General features: G+C 43.3%; 1 protein-coding gene across 3 annotated transcripts in view; it reads right to left on the minus strand.

Moving 5' to 3' along the window:
* Positions 1-18,863, minus strand: part of FAM169A (family with sequence similarity 169 member A) — a 157,039-nt gene that overhangs the window by 21,278 nt on the left and 116,898 nt on the right. For all 3 annotated transcript variants that reach the window (XM_033929293.1, XM_033929295.1, XM_033929294.1), the window contains exon 11: positions 16,419-16,593. In XM_033929293.1, the coding sequence (XP_033785184.1) occupies positions 16,419-16,593 (175 nt within the window). The remainder of the gene's footprint in view (positions 1-16,418; positions 16,594-18,863) is intronic.

Below are 18,863 nucleotides of genomic sequence, written 5' to 3' on the forward strand. Positions count from 1 at the left end.
TGGATGTTCTCTTCTTTCTTTTTTTCCTTTTATTTTCCTCCCATCATATTCCCATGTTCCATTCACACTTCTTTCCATACAGTATACATGACACATTTTTTTAGTTTATAGTATACACACATCTAGGGCTCTCTAGGGAGATTCATCAAGCACACTTTCAGCAATACACATGGATTCTTGACTTCTTTTATATTCATACTTCTTCACACACACACACACACACACATCCTATATAATAAAGAGCTAGCCGTGCATGCGCACTCCTATTTGCGTGTTCTGTGCGGTGTAGGTCTGTGGCCGCAGGAGTGCGCATGCGCGAGGGCTTGAGGCGTATGCTCCAGTTAGGTGACAGGAGCGGCTCTGGCAGCGGATGACGAGAGGAGGGCTCATGGTCCTGCTGCCGCTCCTGTTCACAGCGGCCTGCACGTCGCCGACTCACCCCCTCCCGCAACAACCGCTACCGCTCCTGTTCTTCCCCTCCCTCCAGTCACCGCTGCCATTCCGACTCACCCCCTCCCGCAACAACCGCTACCGCTCCTGTTCTTCCCCTCCCTCCAGTCACCGCTGCCATTCCTATTTAAAATGGCCTGCTGAGGTTCGCGGCCGGCTGTAGCGAACCTCGCAGGCCGCTCTCCACGAGGTAGCACGTTCCCTCTGACGCGATCGCGGCAGAGGGAACATGCTAGTGAGGTGAACTGCGGCCTGCGAGGTTCGCTACAGCCGGCCGCGAACCTCAGCAGGCCGTTTTAAATAGGAATGGCAGCGGTGACTGGAGGGAGGGGAAGAGGAAAAAGAAGGGCCATGGAGCAGGCAGGAGAGGGGGCTTTTCTGGTGGGAGGGTTGTGCTGAGTGCAGATAGCGGAGAGTTGGGCCAACCTCTCCTTTCTCACCGACGCCAAGAAGCTGCAGGCCCCGCTCCCTGTCGCGCTTTGAGCACTCACGATTGGCTGAAGAGTGTCGTGCCAGTGCTGCAGGTACAGGGGGATGCTTTTGTTGGAGAGGTGTGCTGGGGGGTAGACAGCTTTGCTCGGGGGGGGGGAGGGGGAAGACACAAGGGGGTCAGGGAGAGGGAAAGGGAGCTGCTTTGGGGGAAGGGGTATGCTGGAAGCAGACAGCTTAGCTCTGGACGGGCGGGGGAATGACACAAGGACACAGACACAAAGAATGACACACAGGGGGCCATTGAGACAGACAGAAAGGAAGACATTCAGGCAGCGTCCAAGGAGAGACAGCCAGTGTCCAAGGAGAGAAAAACAAATAAACATAGACAGACAGACAGCGGCCAAGGGGAGAGAGAGAAAGAAAGAAAGACAGACACACACTTCTATTCTAGCACCCGTTAATGTAACGGGCTTAAAGACTAGTATATATATACCGTATTTTCGCGGATATAACGCGCGCGTTATACGCGATTTTACCTACCGCGCATACCCCTAACGCGTTATATGCCTGAGCGCGGTATAGAAAAGTTTTTAAACATAGTTCCCACCCCGCCCGACGCCCGATTCACCCCCCCAGCAGGACCGCTCGCACCCCCACCCCGAACGACCGCTCGCACGCGCTCCCACCCGCACCCGCATCCACGATCGGAGCAAGAGGGAGCCCAAGCCCTCTTGCCCGGCCGACTCCCCGACGTCCGATACATCCCCCCCCCCCGAAGGACCGCCGACTTCCCGACAATATCGGGCCAGGAGGGAGCCCAAACCCTCCTGGCCACGGCGACCCCCTACCCCCACCCCGCACTACATTACGGGCAGGAGGGATCCCAGGCCCTCCTGCCCTCGACGCAAACCCCCCTCCCTCCAACGACCGCCCCCCCCCAAGAACCTCCGACCGCCCCCCCAGCCGCCCCGCGCCCCCCCTGGCCGACCCCCACGACCCCCCCACCCCCCTTCCCCGTACCTTTGGAAGTTGGCCGGACAGACGGGAGCCAAACCCGCCTGTCCGGCAGGCAGCCAACGAAGGAATGAGGCCGGATTGGCCCATCCGTCCTAAAGCTCCGCCTACTGGTGGGGCCTAAGGCGCGTGGGCCAATCAGAATAGGCCCTGGAGCCTTAGGTCCCACCTGGGGGCGCGGCCTGAGACACATGGTCGGGTTTGGGGGGGGCATCAGGCTTTCAGGATGGGGACAGACCTTCAAAGGGGGACAGGACTTCAAGGGGGGACAGTGCACGGAAAGTCAGGGGGGGTGAACGGAGAGTCAGGACAGCGCACGGAAAGTCAGGGCAGTGCACGGAAGTCAGGGGGGGTGAACGGAGAGTCGGGACAGCGCACGGAAAGTCAGGGCGGGCGAAAGGAGCGTCGGGCATCATGCGCGTTATATGCCTGAGCGCGGTATAGAAAAGTTTTGGTACATATCATCGTGATTTCTGCGCGCTATACCCCTGTGCGCGTTTTACACAGGTGCGCGTTATATCCGCGAAAATACGGTATATATATATATATATATAAAACCATCACCACCTGCAGGTGCTGGAGACAGTGAATTTGCTGTGATGGTCTCTATAATAACTGGCTCCGTGATTTTTCACTAGAGTTTCGGTTATGGGTCTGAGCGTTCACTTTGAAGCCATTTGTGTGACCATTTGATGTATTTATTAGTATGTTGATATTAAGGTGATTAGTGTTTGAGATAGTATTAATTAATAACATTCAAAGCTTATTTAATGTATTAAAAAAAGATAACGTAGCGACGTACGTCAGCATTTTTTAAACCTCAATGTGATTTAAACCAGCACGCTGTTATAATACAATGCTCCCGATACTGCAGGCTCAATATGAGCCAGAAAATGCTAACGGTGGTAACAACCTATTGGCTAGTAAATATTTCTAGATCTTTGCATTAGTAATGAAATTTATGTTTTTATAATGCTTCTACAATAATTAAATACAGTAAAACCTTGGATTGCAAGAAACTTGGTTTGCAAGTGTTTTGCAAGACAAGCAAAACATTTTATTATATTTTAACTTGATATACAAGCAATGTCTTGCAATACAAGTACATACAGTATACAGTGGTGCCTCGCATAACGGACGCCTCGCACAGCGAACGCTGCGCACAACGAACTTCAGGTCTTGCTTCCCACAACGAACTTCGTTTCACACAACGAAGTCGCCCGAGCTGCATCCTTAACTGCCCTCTCTCCGCCTGGCTCCCTGTGCAGTGGCGCTACATATTTTAAACCCCCCTGCCGCCGCTGCTGCATATTTTTAAGCCTCTGCCGCCACCGCATATTTTTAAACCTCCCCCCGCCGCCACATATTTTTTTAAAAAAGCCACCACTGTTGCAACTTTAATCTCACCCGCTCACTCATAACTGGTGGTCTAGCAAATTTCCCAGCCAGAAGCGCAGAGATCAAGAGCAAGCCTTCTGTGCTACTGCCTGGGCCTGCGCTGATCTCTGAATGGCTGCAGTCAGCTCTCGCGGGACTCACAAGAACTAACTGCAGCCATTCGGAGATCGGCATGGGCCCACACAGGCGTGCAGAGGAATTGCTCCTGATCTCTGCGCTTCTGGCCTGTACGCCACTGGCTGGGAAAGATGGGAGGAATTAAAAAAGGTACCGAGGGGGGATGATTAAAAAGGTACTGGGGAGTATGTGGGGGGTGATTATAATACACAGCAAGGATCAACAAAACCCCTTTCTCCCCTCCCCTTATATCCCCTCTACTATCAAGAAAATTGAATAAGCCAAATTATTATAGAATGCTACACAGAAATATCATGCTAACAGAATACCACAGTCACACATAGCAGGAATAGGGTTAGGGTAGTGCAACTAGGGCACTGTCCCCCCTGGTCAAAGAGAGCCGTAAGCCTCTGCCTGGACTTTGCAGTCCCCAGTTGTGTCTAACACCAGCTCTAACAAGATAAATTTATCTTTTTTTATGTCATCTTAGCATATTTTATGCTACAGAACAAATTATTTTTTTTAACATGTATTGTTATGGGAAAACGCGTTTCACATAACGAACTTTTCGCATAACAAACTTGCTCCTGGAACCAATTAAGTTCGTTGTGTGAGGCACCACTGTATATTCATCACAACTGAGCCGATGGTTCTTCTCTCTCTGACACTGCAAGAGTGTAGTGACTGTTCTAAATGAGCAAAGTCTTGCAAAACGAGTACATACAGTATACACGCATCGCATCATCACAACTGAGCCGATGGTTCTTCTCTCTCTGATGCTGCAGGAGTGTTGTGACTGTTATAAACAAGCAAGGCCTTGCAATACGAGTACGAGTATACACACGTACGAGTATGCACACGTAAGATCATCCCAACTGAGCTGATGGTTCTTCTCTCTCTGACGCTGCAGGAGTGTAGTGACTGTTCTAAATGAGCGAGGTCTTGCAATATATAAGTATGTATAGTATTTTGTATTAAAGTTTTGGAGTTGTGGAACGAATCATCTAAGTTTCCATTAGTTCCTATGGGAAAATTTGCTTTGATATACGAGTGCTTTGGATTACAAGCATGCTTCTGGAATGAATTATGCTCGCAAACCAAAGTTTGACTGTAATGGTTCTCTGAAGAATATACCTATATGGTTTAACATAGATTTTTCCTTAGACAATTACATAACAAAATATTTATTTTTATAAGTATAAGAATCAATTTTAAGTGTAGTTGTTGCAGTTCCTGTTCCTTCCTAGCTGATTGCATTCCTCTTCTTTTCCCTCTCTGTTTTAAGACAGTACTAGCGTTTAAGCCAACAGCTATAATTCTCCTGAGGAAGCTCTAAACAGAGTGAAACGGAGACACTCCGTTGAGCATCTGAGCACTTTAAAGAAGCACTTGAGCACTTTTAAGCTCACAATCCTACACTTTGAGGCTTTTTGTTTGATTCAACTTTAAGAAAACAAAGCTAAGTACAAAAAGTCATAATTACAGCGTGCATTTCTTTAACACTGTTTGCTAATGTTATTACACTGAAAATGTGGTATTTATAGGAAATTAATAAGGTAGAGTTTAAAGGGACCAATGATAGCTTGCATTAAGGCTATATTGACTAGATTCAGTTCTAAGGTCATAAATAGCTGCAGGCATTTGAGGTATCCCTTCTCCAACAACAGAAGATTCACAAGAGTGTTTGTCAAATTATAACTTTTAGAAAAGGATTACTCTCCAGCACAGTCCATCTATATATATTTTTGGGATGGGACTACCAGAACGCCGGAGGAGAGACTGGTGGCGGGGGACTTCAGGTGTGCGTTTGGAAGAAACGTGATGCAGTGAGGAGAGCAGACCGGCGTTTGTAGCTCCTGGACCCCCGCTAAAGCACTCGAGGAACACTCACCGCCAGTGACACTCGGTGGCTCCGCGAAACATCTTTCCTTGCGGGTCAGCATATGGACCCGTTCGTGTCCAAATCCGGGGGCAGTCGATCCAGCCGAACGGCTGCAAAACCGAAGGACAAAGTGAAACCGGCAGAAAACAACATGGTGGAGGCGGGACTTCCTTTGACTACCGAGTTTACTGCAGTTCAATTACATCAGCTTACTACTGCAGTAGCATCGGCAATGGCTCCACAAATGGAAAAACTCTCCAGCCAGATGTTAAATGTGGAAAATCTACTGGGGGAGACTGTATCTCGTACCATGGAGCTGGAAACACGGGTAGCAGTGGCAGAGGACCTGAATCAGAAGTTACAAGACCAGCTTGCCTGCCTGGAGCAGCGTTTAACTTGAGTGAAGGAAAAATGGAGGACTTTGAAAATCGCTCACGGAGGGATAATTTACGTTTTATTAGTGTCCCAGAAACGCTGTCAGACCGTCAATTGGCAACTACATTTAAGGACTGGCTTGTAGCTGAATTTCCTTTGCCTCCTGGTATGGGTTCTCTCTGCTTAGAACGTATTCATCGAGTGGGTCGCTTGGAAACAGAGAGGCAGCGTCCTAGAGTAGTGGTAGCCAAACTGCATAACTATCTTCATAAAGTTGAAATACTGAAACAATATCGTCTTCGTAGGGAGACTCTTAAATACGGTGATGTGCTTATCCGCATTTTTCAGGACTATTCTGCAAACCTGCAGACTAAAAGGAAGAAGTTTCAACCTTTATGTACAACATTGGCTGCAAAACAGATAAGATTTCTCTTTTTATATCCTGCGGTCCTTAAAATTCAAGTTAATGGCATTTGGAAAACTTTTGACTCTATGGAAGCTGCACAATCTATTGTGTCCACCATTACTTAACTTTTGATCTTGAAGAAAAGCTTGCGGATGGTGTTCTGGTTTTTCTTTTATTATTATTTTATTATTTTTGATTGCTTGAGTGCCTGCGTGGGGGCCCTTTGCATTTGGTGTTTCTTCAGGATTACCACTTGATGTGGATCCTGTTGTTGGGTATTGTTGTGTGGGGTTTTTTGGGGGGTAGGATGGGGAGTGGGAGGTTGGGAAGGGGAGGAAGGGGGGGATGGACGATTTGGAGTTCCTGAAGAGGTTACAAGGTTTGCAATCATATGATGTATGTAATTCTTTTCATGATATAGGATATATATTAGCTTCTTGTCAAATACCGATAAGGTATATATATTCCCCTGGAGAGGCTGGGCTCCTGGGGTTTGATTGTGTAAGATTTAAATTACATTCCTCCACCTTAGGACATGTTAGGTTCTTTGTTTAGGCTGGTCTCCTGGAATGTGGGGGGTATTACCTCCCCAATCAAAAGACAAAAAATTTTAGCTTCATTACAGCGTGTTTCTGCTGATCTTGTTTGTCTCCAGGAGACCAGGCTGACGGATGAGGAACATCTGAAGTTGAAAAAGTCCTGGGTGGGAGATATATATTTCGCTTCGTCTACAGGACGACATGGGAGGGTAGCTCTGCTTTTACGGAAATCTTCCCCTATCAATGTTCAGGTACTAGAAAAAGACAGGTTGGGAAGATATTTATTGGTTCGATTACAGATAGGCACTTTTTACTATCTTTTATTAACAGTCTACGGCCCTAACTCTTTTGAACTACCTTTCTCTCAGAAATTGACTAATCTTTGTATGAAATACTCTTCTGATCAGCTTTTGGTTCTTGGGGATGTTAACTTGGTTATGGATCCTGAAATTGATAAATCTTCAAAACCTGTTACTTCCTTGGGGACTAAGGGCCTTGTTCTTAAAAATTTCTGTACAACTTTAGACCTGGTAGACCCCTGGAGGTTATTACATCCAGAGGTGCGTGATTATACACATTTGTCTCGAGCCCACGGTACATGGTCTAGGTTGGACTACGTTTTGGTCTCCTCTTCTTTATTTTCGAGGGTAATGGCGGCTCGAGTGGGCTCGATACAAATTTCTGATCACGCACCTGTATGGATAGATATCCAGCTTGATGTGAACTCTGTTTGAGCCCATCGTTGGCAATTTCCTGCCTACTTGAGGCAAGATGACGACTTTCAAAAGTTTTTATTAGAAAAGTGGGAGGATTATATTGCCACAAATGGACTACATCAGGGAGAACCACTCTTATTCTGGGAAACAGCTAAGGTTGTCCTTCGGGGACATATTTTAGCTTATACCTGCTCTCGTATGCGTAAATTAAATAAGTCCATTATAACTTTGGAACACTCTTTACGCTTAGCTAAGAGGGCTCATATAGCTAATCCTTCTACATCAACTAGAGAACAATACTTGACTACACAGGCGGCACTAAATACTCTTTTGCATTCTCGATTCCAACGCTGGTCTACTTACTACCGATATAAATTTCAGCGTTTTGGTAATAAATCGGGTAAGCTTTTGGCTAGAATGGTAGATACCCAGGTAGGACGTAAACCGATTTTGTCTCTGCGTATAGCGGAGGGTTCAGTTGCATCCCGAACGGATGATATCGCTCGGGTTTTCTATGAGCATTTTTCTAATCAGTACAGTTCTCTATCTAGCCCTTCAGGAGAAATGATTAATGATTATCTTCATGCATCGGGCATGCCACGTTTAGAGGAAGCAGACATTGATCATTTAAATAGACCATTACATACATTAGAGTTACAACGTGCTATTCGATCTAGTAAGATGGGTACGGCTCCAGGCCCAGATGGTTTCCCTGGGGAATTTTATAAGATGTTGGAATTACCGGTACATCTTATTACTCCTTTGTTGGCCTATTATAATGGATCTATGAAAGCAGGAGCTTTTCCCAAATATGCCAATGAAGCATCAATTGTTTTGATTCCGAAACCTGGGAAACCATCTGATCTCGTAGGATCATACCTTCCCATTTCACTTATTAATGTAGATCTTAAATTGTTTGCCCGCATTTTAGCGGATCGTCTTCTTCCTCTGATGCCCACTCTGATCCATGGTGATCAGGTGGGATTCGTCCCTGGGCGCCACTCGGTATTGAATGTTAGAAAAATTATTTTGGCCCTTGCTCATGCACAATTTGCTCAGGTGCCCACCCTATTAGTCAGTTTAGATGTGGCAAAGGCCTTTGATAATGTTTCATGGTCTTATCTTTTCCATACCTTGGACTATATAGGGATTTCAGGATTTTTTCGAAAAGCGCTTACGTCTCTTTATGTTGATCCGACAGCCTTTTTAATGGTAAATGGCATATTTTCGGACACCTTTTCCATCAATCGTGGAACCCGCCAGGGGTGCCCCTTGTCACCCTTGATCTTTATTCTTACATTGGAACCATTATTATGCACTTTGCGACACTCTGAGGAAGTGAGCGGTCTAAATATTGAGGGACAGATTATTAAGACCTTGGCTTTTGCAGATGATCTAATGCTTGTCCTTACTAATTCGTCTGGGGTTGCATTGGATCTTATAGCAGAATATGGGTTTTACTCTGGTATGATTATTAACTTAGACAAATCTGTGGCTCTCCCCTCACACTCTACTTTGCGAGATTCTTGGGAAGGAAATTTTCCGTTACAATGGGCTGATAACGCCATTAAATATTTGGGCGTGAGCATTCTCGCTGATCTTTCTACCTTATATGTGTCTAATGTAACTCCTTTGCTGCATGCTTTAATGGTCAAACTTCAACTGTGGCATGATTATCCTTTCTCTCTTAGGGCGGGTGGCACTTTTAAATATGATTATACTTCCATCTTGGCTTTATGTTTTTCAAGTGCTCCCCTTATATTTGCTCAGTCGAGATGAAGATAAGTATATTCGCCTTATTCGGCACTTTATATGGTGGGGTCGCCGAGCTCGTTTACCATATTTGCAAGTAGCACGACCTCAGTACAAAGGGGGCTTGGGTTTATTAAACCTTCGACATCTTACGATTGGCTGTGGCATGCGCCACATAAATGACTATTTTCGGGGTACTTCTGTCTTTTCTAACACTCTGTTAGAATTGGGGTGCTTTTGACAGGAACATTTTAGCGCCTTTCTCCATTCTGTTCCCTCTCCATATCCTTTGGATATTAGGCTTCGGGTGTTTGGCTTACCAATACGAAAAGTGTGGAAATGGGTTTGTAAATTTCATGGTATTAGTGTCCTAACTTTCTTCCGGGTATGGGGTGTTCTAGGTTCCGTCATTGGGTGGCAAGGGGGTTAGTCTTTCTATCTCATTTAGTATCAGATGATAGTGTTATGCTGTCATTTCAATCTTTGACTCGTTTATATGGTTTAACTGCTGTGGACAAATTTGCCTATATGCAGATTGCTCATTATGTTGCTACTTTGAATAGGACAAATTTGCAATCTGCTCATCAAGAATTATTGTCCACAGCTTATACTCTTGGCTCTCAATTGTTAGTCACCCTTAAATTCCATTTGAGATATTTGAAAGACGAAACCCCCTTGCCAGATTATATTCATTTTCAGATTGTGTGGTCTCGGGATCTGAATGTGGTACTCCCGGAAGATGCTATAGAAAGGGCTGTAGCCCAATTGTCATCACTTAAAAAATATACCTATTTCTGGGAAATGCAATTTAAATTATTATTTAGGATTTATGTATGTCCATATAGAGCCTATTGTGCTAAATTTCGATCATCATCAAAGTGCAACAGATGTGATTGTCAGATTGCTGAGCTGGGCCATATGTTATGGTCCTGCATAGCGATCAAAACTTTTTGGAGGCAAATTTTTGCCTTTATAGAGACTCTCTGGACTGTGACCATACGACTATCTCCTCTTTTATTATTTGGTATTTCTCCTCCTTGTCATCCGAAGCCACCTGGATTACAAGCTTTTTTAAAATGGTCCATTCTTTGTGCCCTTAAATGTATACTTCTAAAGTGGTTAGATAATGATGCTTCCACAATCCATATGTGGCGTATTTAGATGATACAAGTGCTTACCTGGGAATGTCGAGATGTATCTGATTTCTCAACTGTCCAAGGAGAACGTTTCATACTTATTTGGGAACGTTTTTGGAATACGATGACTTCTGCTGCAAGAAGCCGTGTTTTGAACTGTTGACTGTGTTCTATTGATATGCAAACACTATTAACATTCGAATGTGCTTTTGGGAACTCTGACTCGTTCTGAGGGGGGGGAGGAAGGGAGGTGGTTGGGGTTGTATAGGGATTGGGTTAGATTTGGATAAAATGTTATTTGGAACATTGATATATGGTTTAATTTTGGTATCTGTCTTTTCTGCTTGTTCCAATAAAAATTATTATACCATATATTTTTGAGATTTCTTTATTCCAACATTTCTCTTACTTTAAGTCTAAGAGAGAATCTCCTCATTAGCGTGTTACTACCGTATCAAATTATAATTGATATCTAAAGAACAAACATTAACCATTACTTAATTTTCACAACAATACATTTTCTCTAGGTTGGATAATTATTCACTCAATCTTGTCTTTCAAGGATTTTTGGTGGGTCTATTTATATCCTACCTCAGTAATGTGGACGGCTTAACTTTCACTCTCTGGTTTAGATGGGCTGGAGTGGACCTTGACGGAGACTCTAGTAGATAGAACCTAAGCAAACAGCTGGGCAGAGCTCTGGATTTCTGGCCCAGAAATATCTAAGAAAAAGGACCATTTAAATTAAATTATTAATTTATAGAGTGTGTACGGTTGGGCAGATTGGATGAACCATTTGTTTCCTTATCTGCTATCATTTACTATGTCACTCACACTATTAGTTTCCTACTAAGATTCTGAATTCACCACCTCTCTGTATACCAACACATACACACGTAATAACACTGACTTTATAATTTAAGGACTTGATCAGTCTCTCCTTCACTTTATTTTGTGAATTTCATATCACTCAACTTTTGTTTTATTGATGGTCACCTTGGTTTCTCATCCTTATTCCATGATGTCACATTTTTCTGCACAACGTGTATTTTTATTGTTATTTACATCTGATTTGTTCTGAGATTGTATACATATATTTTATGTTATGTTTAGATTTTCATTTAACATATGACCCCTGAAGAAGGCTCTGCATAGCTGAAACATGGACCGTGTTCAATCACTTCAATAAAGATTTGATTTTAAGAACAAAGACTTTTTTCAAGCTAATCATTACAAACCTTTAGTACGCTCAACTACCACACTTTAAGTACTACTAATCTCCATTTTTTTGTGTTTTCTCTGTTGCTACTGTGGAGAATTTGTTCTTTGTGGTTATTTTTATATTCTTAGCCAGATACGGCCTCCATAACTGAACACAATATTTCAAGTGTTGTCTCACCAATGACCTATACAGAGGCATCAACATCTCCTTTCTTCTGCTGGTCAATCCTCTTTCTACACAGCCTAGCATCCTTCTGCTACAGTCACCGCCTTAACACACTGTTTTATCACCTTCAGATCCTCAGACACTATTACCCCAAGGTCCCTCTCCCCATTTGTTCATTATCAGCCTCTCAACTTCCAGCACATACAGTTCTCTTGGATTTCTATTCCCCAAATGCATCACACTGCAGTTCTTTGCAATGAATTTTAGTTGCCAAACGTTAGATCATTTTTCTAACTTTTGCAGATCCTTTTTCATCTTTCCCATTCCCTCCAGGGTGTTCATTCTGTTACAAATCTTGGTATCATCTGCAAAAAGGCAAACCTTACCTTCTAACCCTTTATGCATCGTCGCTCAGAAACATATTGAACAGAACGCTTCGTACTCAAAGAGCAAAGTGACTGAACCTAGAGAGAAGAGGACTGGAAGAGCTTAAAACCGGTACTCAAAAGCCATTCCGTAAGAGCAAAGTGATCGACATCCTCCATGTAGACTGAACCTTGAGAGAGAAGGTCTGGAAGAGCTTGTAACTGAGACTGCAACCTATGCGAAGACGCAGCAGTTCTGTGTACCATGGTCATTGAGGCCAGTCCGAAGCCATCATAATGACCCTTCCCTGATGAGTCGCAATCTGACATAGGACCCAACCTATCATGAGCCAGGGCGAAAAAACATGCAATATAACTCCCTGTAATCATGGCTGTACTAACACGTCTAGGCCCTCATTTCCGGGCTCGAAGCTGTGACTATGAACCTAGCAGCTTTTGAGGTCTTTGCCATTGACAGAGGCCGACCGCAGCGCCGCATAATGACTTTAAATGCTGCAGAGGACAGCACCCATTCACCCAGATACAATGTTTTCTGCCGAGGAATTCTGCTTCAACAATGTTGATGCCCTTCACTTGCACTGCTGAAAGCACCACTTGGTCTGACAGAGTCATCTGCAATTTCACCAAACCCAAGCGAATGGCCCCCAGATCTAAGCGGTTGATTGACCATTTCCTTTGATAGGACATTCAATGCCCCTGAATGGGATAACAGCTGCAGTGGGCTCTCCAGCTGCGGAGAATGGCTTCTGTCATCACAATCACCCAAGATGCAATCTGCAGTGACATGCCCCTGGAGAGGGACTGCAAAAGGAGTCACCAATTCATGCTTGCCCAGGCCTCCAGAGTCCAAGGAAAAGCTGCCTGCAACACTTCTATCTGTTGAGCACAACATGATGGCAATGCATATTGCAGAGAATACATATGCTTCCTTGCCCAATTGACCACATTTATGGAGGCCGCCATGGATCCCTGGACCTGGAGACAGTCCCATAGATATGGAACAGAGTTGTCCAGAAGATAACAAATCTGATAGCACAGCTGCTCTCTTGGTGTCTCTGTTATATAAACTCGGCCAGCTGCCGTGTCGAACAAGACTCACAGATACTCCAGGACTGAAACAGGGTCAAATAGTTTTTCATGTAATTCACAATCCAACCCAGGCCTTCTAGGACCTGGACCACCTGATCCACTGTGTGCTGATCCTCGGCCAATGAAGGGATCTGATCAGCCATCGTCCAAGGAGAGGAGCACCTACAGCCCCATCTTCCTCAAGTGAGCTGTCACGACCACCATCACCTTGGTGAAGGAACGAGGCATCATATCCATGCCAAAAAGCAGAGCCGTAAACTGTGAATGATCCTCCAGAATATGAAACTGGAAGAATTTCCAGTGTGCCCAATAAATGGAACTATGTAAAGGAGACTTTATGAGATCCAGAGAGGCAACGAATTCCCCCAGGGCCACCGCCACTATGACAGACCGACTGACTCCATGCAAAAGGTTGGAACTTGAAGCGCTGCTTTGACATTCACAAGATCCAGGACTGGACTCCTATCGTCTGAGCCTTTCTTTGGCACGAGAAAGTATATGCATTACTTGGGCTGTGGAGTGTCTGCATCCTTTCGCACGGAAATGGCGGTGTTGCTGGGCCCTCAAAACAGAGAAAGCTGCCCAAATGGGCAAGCTGCCCTTTTTGTCACCTGCTTAGACAGGGGGCTAGGCTTTGCATTCCTGCATCTCCCAGGCGCGCCATGTGGCATGTGGTGCAAAGATGCTTCTGAAGCACAAATTTTGTGCAGTCTTGGCATGAATATGGAGCATGGGAGCCCAAGGACCCCATCCCAAGAAGGTTTGAGGCAAAAAGTGTAGTTTTGAAAGTGCAGGGAGCTTAGGGAAAAAAGATCACAAAAAATCCAAAATGGCTGCCACTAAGAAATTCGTGCCATAAACGCTATATTTTCTATAGTTAGCAAAGTGTAAAAATGGCAATTTTAGAATTCTTCATGTGGGAGAACACAGGAGGACATGTAGAAACCTCCTAAACAGCTAATTTCAGACCCCCCCCCAATTCACCTCACAGCTTGCGACAGCCTTACTCACTGTGACCTGTGCTGGAAATGTACTGCAGCCTGCCTCCGTACTCCTACAGTAGCTGGATGAGGAGAAATCACTGCCTCAGGCTGAGAATGCCTCCTTGAAACTAATCTTTGGGCTGCCAATCAGACATGGCAGCAGCAAAATGTCCATTCTCAAAAAGTTCATCTAAAATATTTTTTTTTTTCAAAAATCATCTCTCTCTACATCCAGGCACTTGATCGTCCAGACCCCACTAAGGAAAAGGGTGAAGGTGAAAATGCAGCGGATGTTCTGCAAGACATCGCTGAACCTCCAAAGGATGCCTAACAGTCTGCACTCAAACCCCTGCTAAACGGGTTAGGAAAAAATGAGGAAGGCTTCAAGCTGCAAAGAAACAAATGCAGGCTGCCCAACAGGTGCCACCAATGATCAGCCTGTTAGGTACAGACTGGAATCTGCTTCTTCTCTACGTAGAAAAGAAACACTCCTTCAGGCACGCGTTCAGAAGGAAAACTGCAGGTGGTGCTAGAGCTCCCAGTGAAGCAGAGGAGAGTTACAGAAAAAATCTGGAGTGGATTCTTTCTGCATATGGCATGCAGCCATTGGGAGATGACTCGCTTGTCTAGAATGTCTCACTGGAAATGTATTTATACACAACAGTGGCATGCGGTCAGAGTCTTCAGGGGATTCAGTAAATTCCCAGCTCTACAGCCTTGCTTTTTTTGGCTTACTTTTTGCTTGATGCAGTTTGATTGGTTGAGCAGGAAACCTGCTCAACCAATCAAAGTGCAATAAGCAAAAAGTAAACAAAAAAAGCAGGTTTCAAGGGCTAGGGATTCACCTAAAATACTAAAGGCCCAGAAAGTATGCTTATGTGTATTTGTACTTTCTATTCTGCAAAGCAGTTCAAGGCAGTTTACGTACCAATAAAATAAAATACAGTACTGTTCTGAATTTGATTAGTGGAGCAGCTGAAGGCCCTGACTGCATACTATTGATACACACATACAATTGACAACTGAAGAATGAAGAACCTTTAATGTGTTATGTATATGCCTTTTTTTCTGTGATTAGCTAATTCAATTTCAGACAATTTTACATAATTTTTGGTCACTTCAAGATTTTTGTTCTGGTGGTTGCACACTTTTTGAATTGTTCACACAAGTAATTGAAATCAACCATTATTACACTGTTGCCCAATTTGCCAGCTTTCTTAATTTCAGTAAACATTTCTTAATTTGTCTGCTCATTCTGTCCTGCAGTGCAGTTGTATAGATCTGCCTGTACTATATTCCTTCCCTTTACAAATGGAATTTCTATCCATCCAGATTCCATGCTATGTCATGCAAAAAGTTTATTTTGTTTGATTCAATTCTCTCTAACATATAGCACAACCCATCTCCAATTTGATCTATTCTATTATTGTGATATAATTTGTACCCTGATAACACAGCGTTCCTTTGATTGTCCTCCTTCTATCAGGTCTCTCACATGCCTATTGTATGTCCTCCTCCTATCAGGTGTCTGAGATGCCTATCGTGTTTACCCCTTTATTTAGTGCTATATATTCTAACTTTCCCATCTTATTTTTTAGGCTTCGATTATCTGTATACAGACCCTTCAAATTGTATTTTTATCTTGCATCTACAGGCTGCTTAGAAGTTGTCAGGATAATTTGTGTCCCTTACGCTGCTTTTCTCTTAAAACACTCCTGACTTTTTCACCATTACTGAAACTTCTCTTTTGGGATTCCTAACCATCCTGTGTTAATAATATCCTTCAAGGATATTCCACACTAAACCATCCACTTCTGGGTGACTGTCGGCTCCCCCACTCCCCATCCAACCCCATCCACAAATCTTAATTTAAAAGCAGCTCTATCTCCTTTTTAAATGTTAGTGACAGGAGCCTGGTTCCATCCTGGTTGAAGTGGAATCTATCCTTTCGGAACAAGCTCCTCCTTTCTCAGAACTTTGCCCAGTTCCTAACAAATCTAAATCCCTTATCCATGCACCCTCATCTCAACTAGCTCTAATCACCAATCCATCAGGCTCATTTGCTAAAGAGCTTATTTATGTAGCTGAAATAGAGAGTTAGTATACAGTGCCACTATCACAAACTTCAGAAATCTGTAGTTGTGCTTTGGAATTGCCAGAGGCCTTCACACTAAACTGACTGAACAACCAATGACAAAAAAACATGCGACATATAAACTACCAGCTGGTAACAATTATGAATACAGTCAGGTTCTTGATAACAAATGGAACTACAATCTTCCAAAGTTCATTTATTTTTGCCATTTCTAGAAGAAAGCAAAACTTCCTAATGGAGGAATTTGGAAACCCTGCCTACCTCTCCACATTCCTCCTGCTTTTGAACAGGTGAAATACTGGATTCCTGGGTTTGCACCTTATGACCTGTCACTGCTTCTTCATTATCTCCAGCTGTAGATTCTTCTACTTCTTCTTCGGTTTGATTTTCTATGGACTCTTCAGAATTTTCAGATGCATCTTCGATGGTGTCTAACCTGAAAAAAATTCAGAAGTTCCAACAAAAACTTAAACAAAAGATTATTATGCAATCCCTTTTTAACTGAAACAATTCAATAACATTAAAGCAGATATTAAAGGTAAGTGTAGGACAACATTGGTGATTATAATGCACAATTACTGTGGGCACAAGTCATATTTACCATTAACAAATGTAATGCTAAACAATTTTACTGTTAACAATCATGATTCTCACCAACCAGGCTGGATTTCATAGACATGTTTTGCTCTACCTATTCTCTATCTCTTGTTAGTTAGTAGATTTTAAATTGTTTGTGATAGTATGCAAAGTTGGTATGTTGAATCTAAATTATAGTCTTTTCAAGTAATTTATAACTCTGAATTTAGACAATGAAAATGTCAAATCACCAGTAAAAAACTGTAGGGCAAACTGAGAATGGATTAAAAATAACCATCTTCTTACTGTTAGAAACATAGAAATTGACGGCAGAAAAGGGCCACAGCCCATCAAGTCTGCCCAGACCAATAACCCACTCCCTGACTTTTACTCCCCTAGAGATCCCACATGAATATCCCATTTTTTCTTAAAATCTGACACGCTGTTGGCCTCAATCACTTGCTGAGGTAGCTCGTTCCAATGATCGACCACCCTTTCGGTGAAGAAGTACTTCCTGGCATCACCATGAAATTTCCCTCCCCTGACTTTCAGCGAGTGCCCTCTGGTGACCGAGGGCCCTGTAAGACAGAAGATATCCTCTTTCACCTCTATACGTCCCGTAATATACTTAAAGGTCTCAATCATGTCTCCCCTCTCTCTTCGTTCCTCCAGCGAGTACATCCGCAGTTTTTTTAGCCTTTCTTCATACTTGAGATCCCTGAGCCCCAAGACCATCCTGGTAGCCATTCGCTGAACCGACTCTATTCTTAACACATCTTTCCGGTAGTGTGGTCTCCAGAATTGAACACAATACTCCAGATGAGGTCTTACCATGGATCTGTACAGCGGCATTATGACTTCAGGTTTTCTGCTGACAAAACCCCTACGGATGCAGCCCATCATTTGTCTTGCTTTGGACGAAGCCTTCTCCACATGATTGGCAGCCTTCATATCATCACTAATGATCACTCCTAAATCACGTTCCACTGTGGTCCTGGTCAAGGTTTCATCATTTAGTGTGTAAGTTCTGTGTGGATTTTTTTTACCTAGGTGCATCACTTTACATTTTTTAGCATTGAAGATTAGCTGCCAAGTTGACGACCACTGTTCCAGCTGTCGTAGGTCCTGCGTCATACTGTCAGGCACACCGCTTTTATCTACTATGTTGCATAGTTTGGCATCGTCAGCAAACAGTGATACTTTTCCTCTAAGCCCTTGGGTCATATCTCCTATGAATAAGTTGAATAGAGTCGGCCCTAAGACGGAGCCTTGTGGTACTCCACTTGTCACTGCTGACGTTTTGGAGGGGGTACCGTTTACCATCACCCTTTGAAGTCTAACTATGGGGGGAAATTTTATGTTTATTTAAAACCTTGATATACTACCTGGGCTGTTGAGCAGATAATAGTGGTTTTGTTTTTTTTTAAAAAATTTCTTTATTCATTTTTACATCTTACATCAAGTGTATAAATAATTGACATTTGAAATTGAGTACATCATTTGAATTTCTAACATTAATACATAAGATTTAATCCCTTCCCTCCCACCCCATCCATAACATATACAATCAAATATATCATATAAAAATGTTTTTCTATTGAACTAAACACTTAATAGAATTCAGAATCCCCCCTCCCCACCCGTCATTTGCAATTGTACTTATAATGGAAAATGATATCTATTCATTGCAATGATTTGTCAATGGCACCCAGATCTCTTTAAATTTATTATAATTCCCTTTTTGTATAGCTATTGATCTTTCCATTTTATAAATGTGACACAACGAATTCCACCAGAAACAGTAATTGAGTCTACTCCAATTCTTCCAATTAGTTGTGATATGTTGTATGGCGACCCCTGTCATAATCAATAAAAGTCTGTTATTTTTTGATGAAATTTGGCTCTGTGTTCTCATTGACATACCAAATAGAATCGTATCATACGATAATGCCACAGGATTCTCCAATAAACAATTAATTTGGCCCCAAATTGATTTCCAAAAAGGCCAAGATGAAGGGACAATAGAATAATAAATGATCTAAAGTCCTTACTTCAAGATTACAATGCCAGCATCTATTAGACTTAGAGCTATTCAACTTTTGTAATCTAACTGGGGTCCAAAAAGCTCTA

The sequence above is a fragment of the Geotrypetes seraphini genome, chromosome 1 (genome assembly GCF_902459505.1).
Source record: "Geotrypetes seraphini chromosome 1, aGeoSer1.1, whole genome shotgun sequence".
NCBI lineage: Eukaryota > Metazoa > Chordata > Amphibia > Gymnophiona > Dermophiidae > Geotrypetes > Geotrypetes seraphini.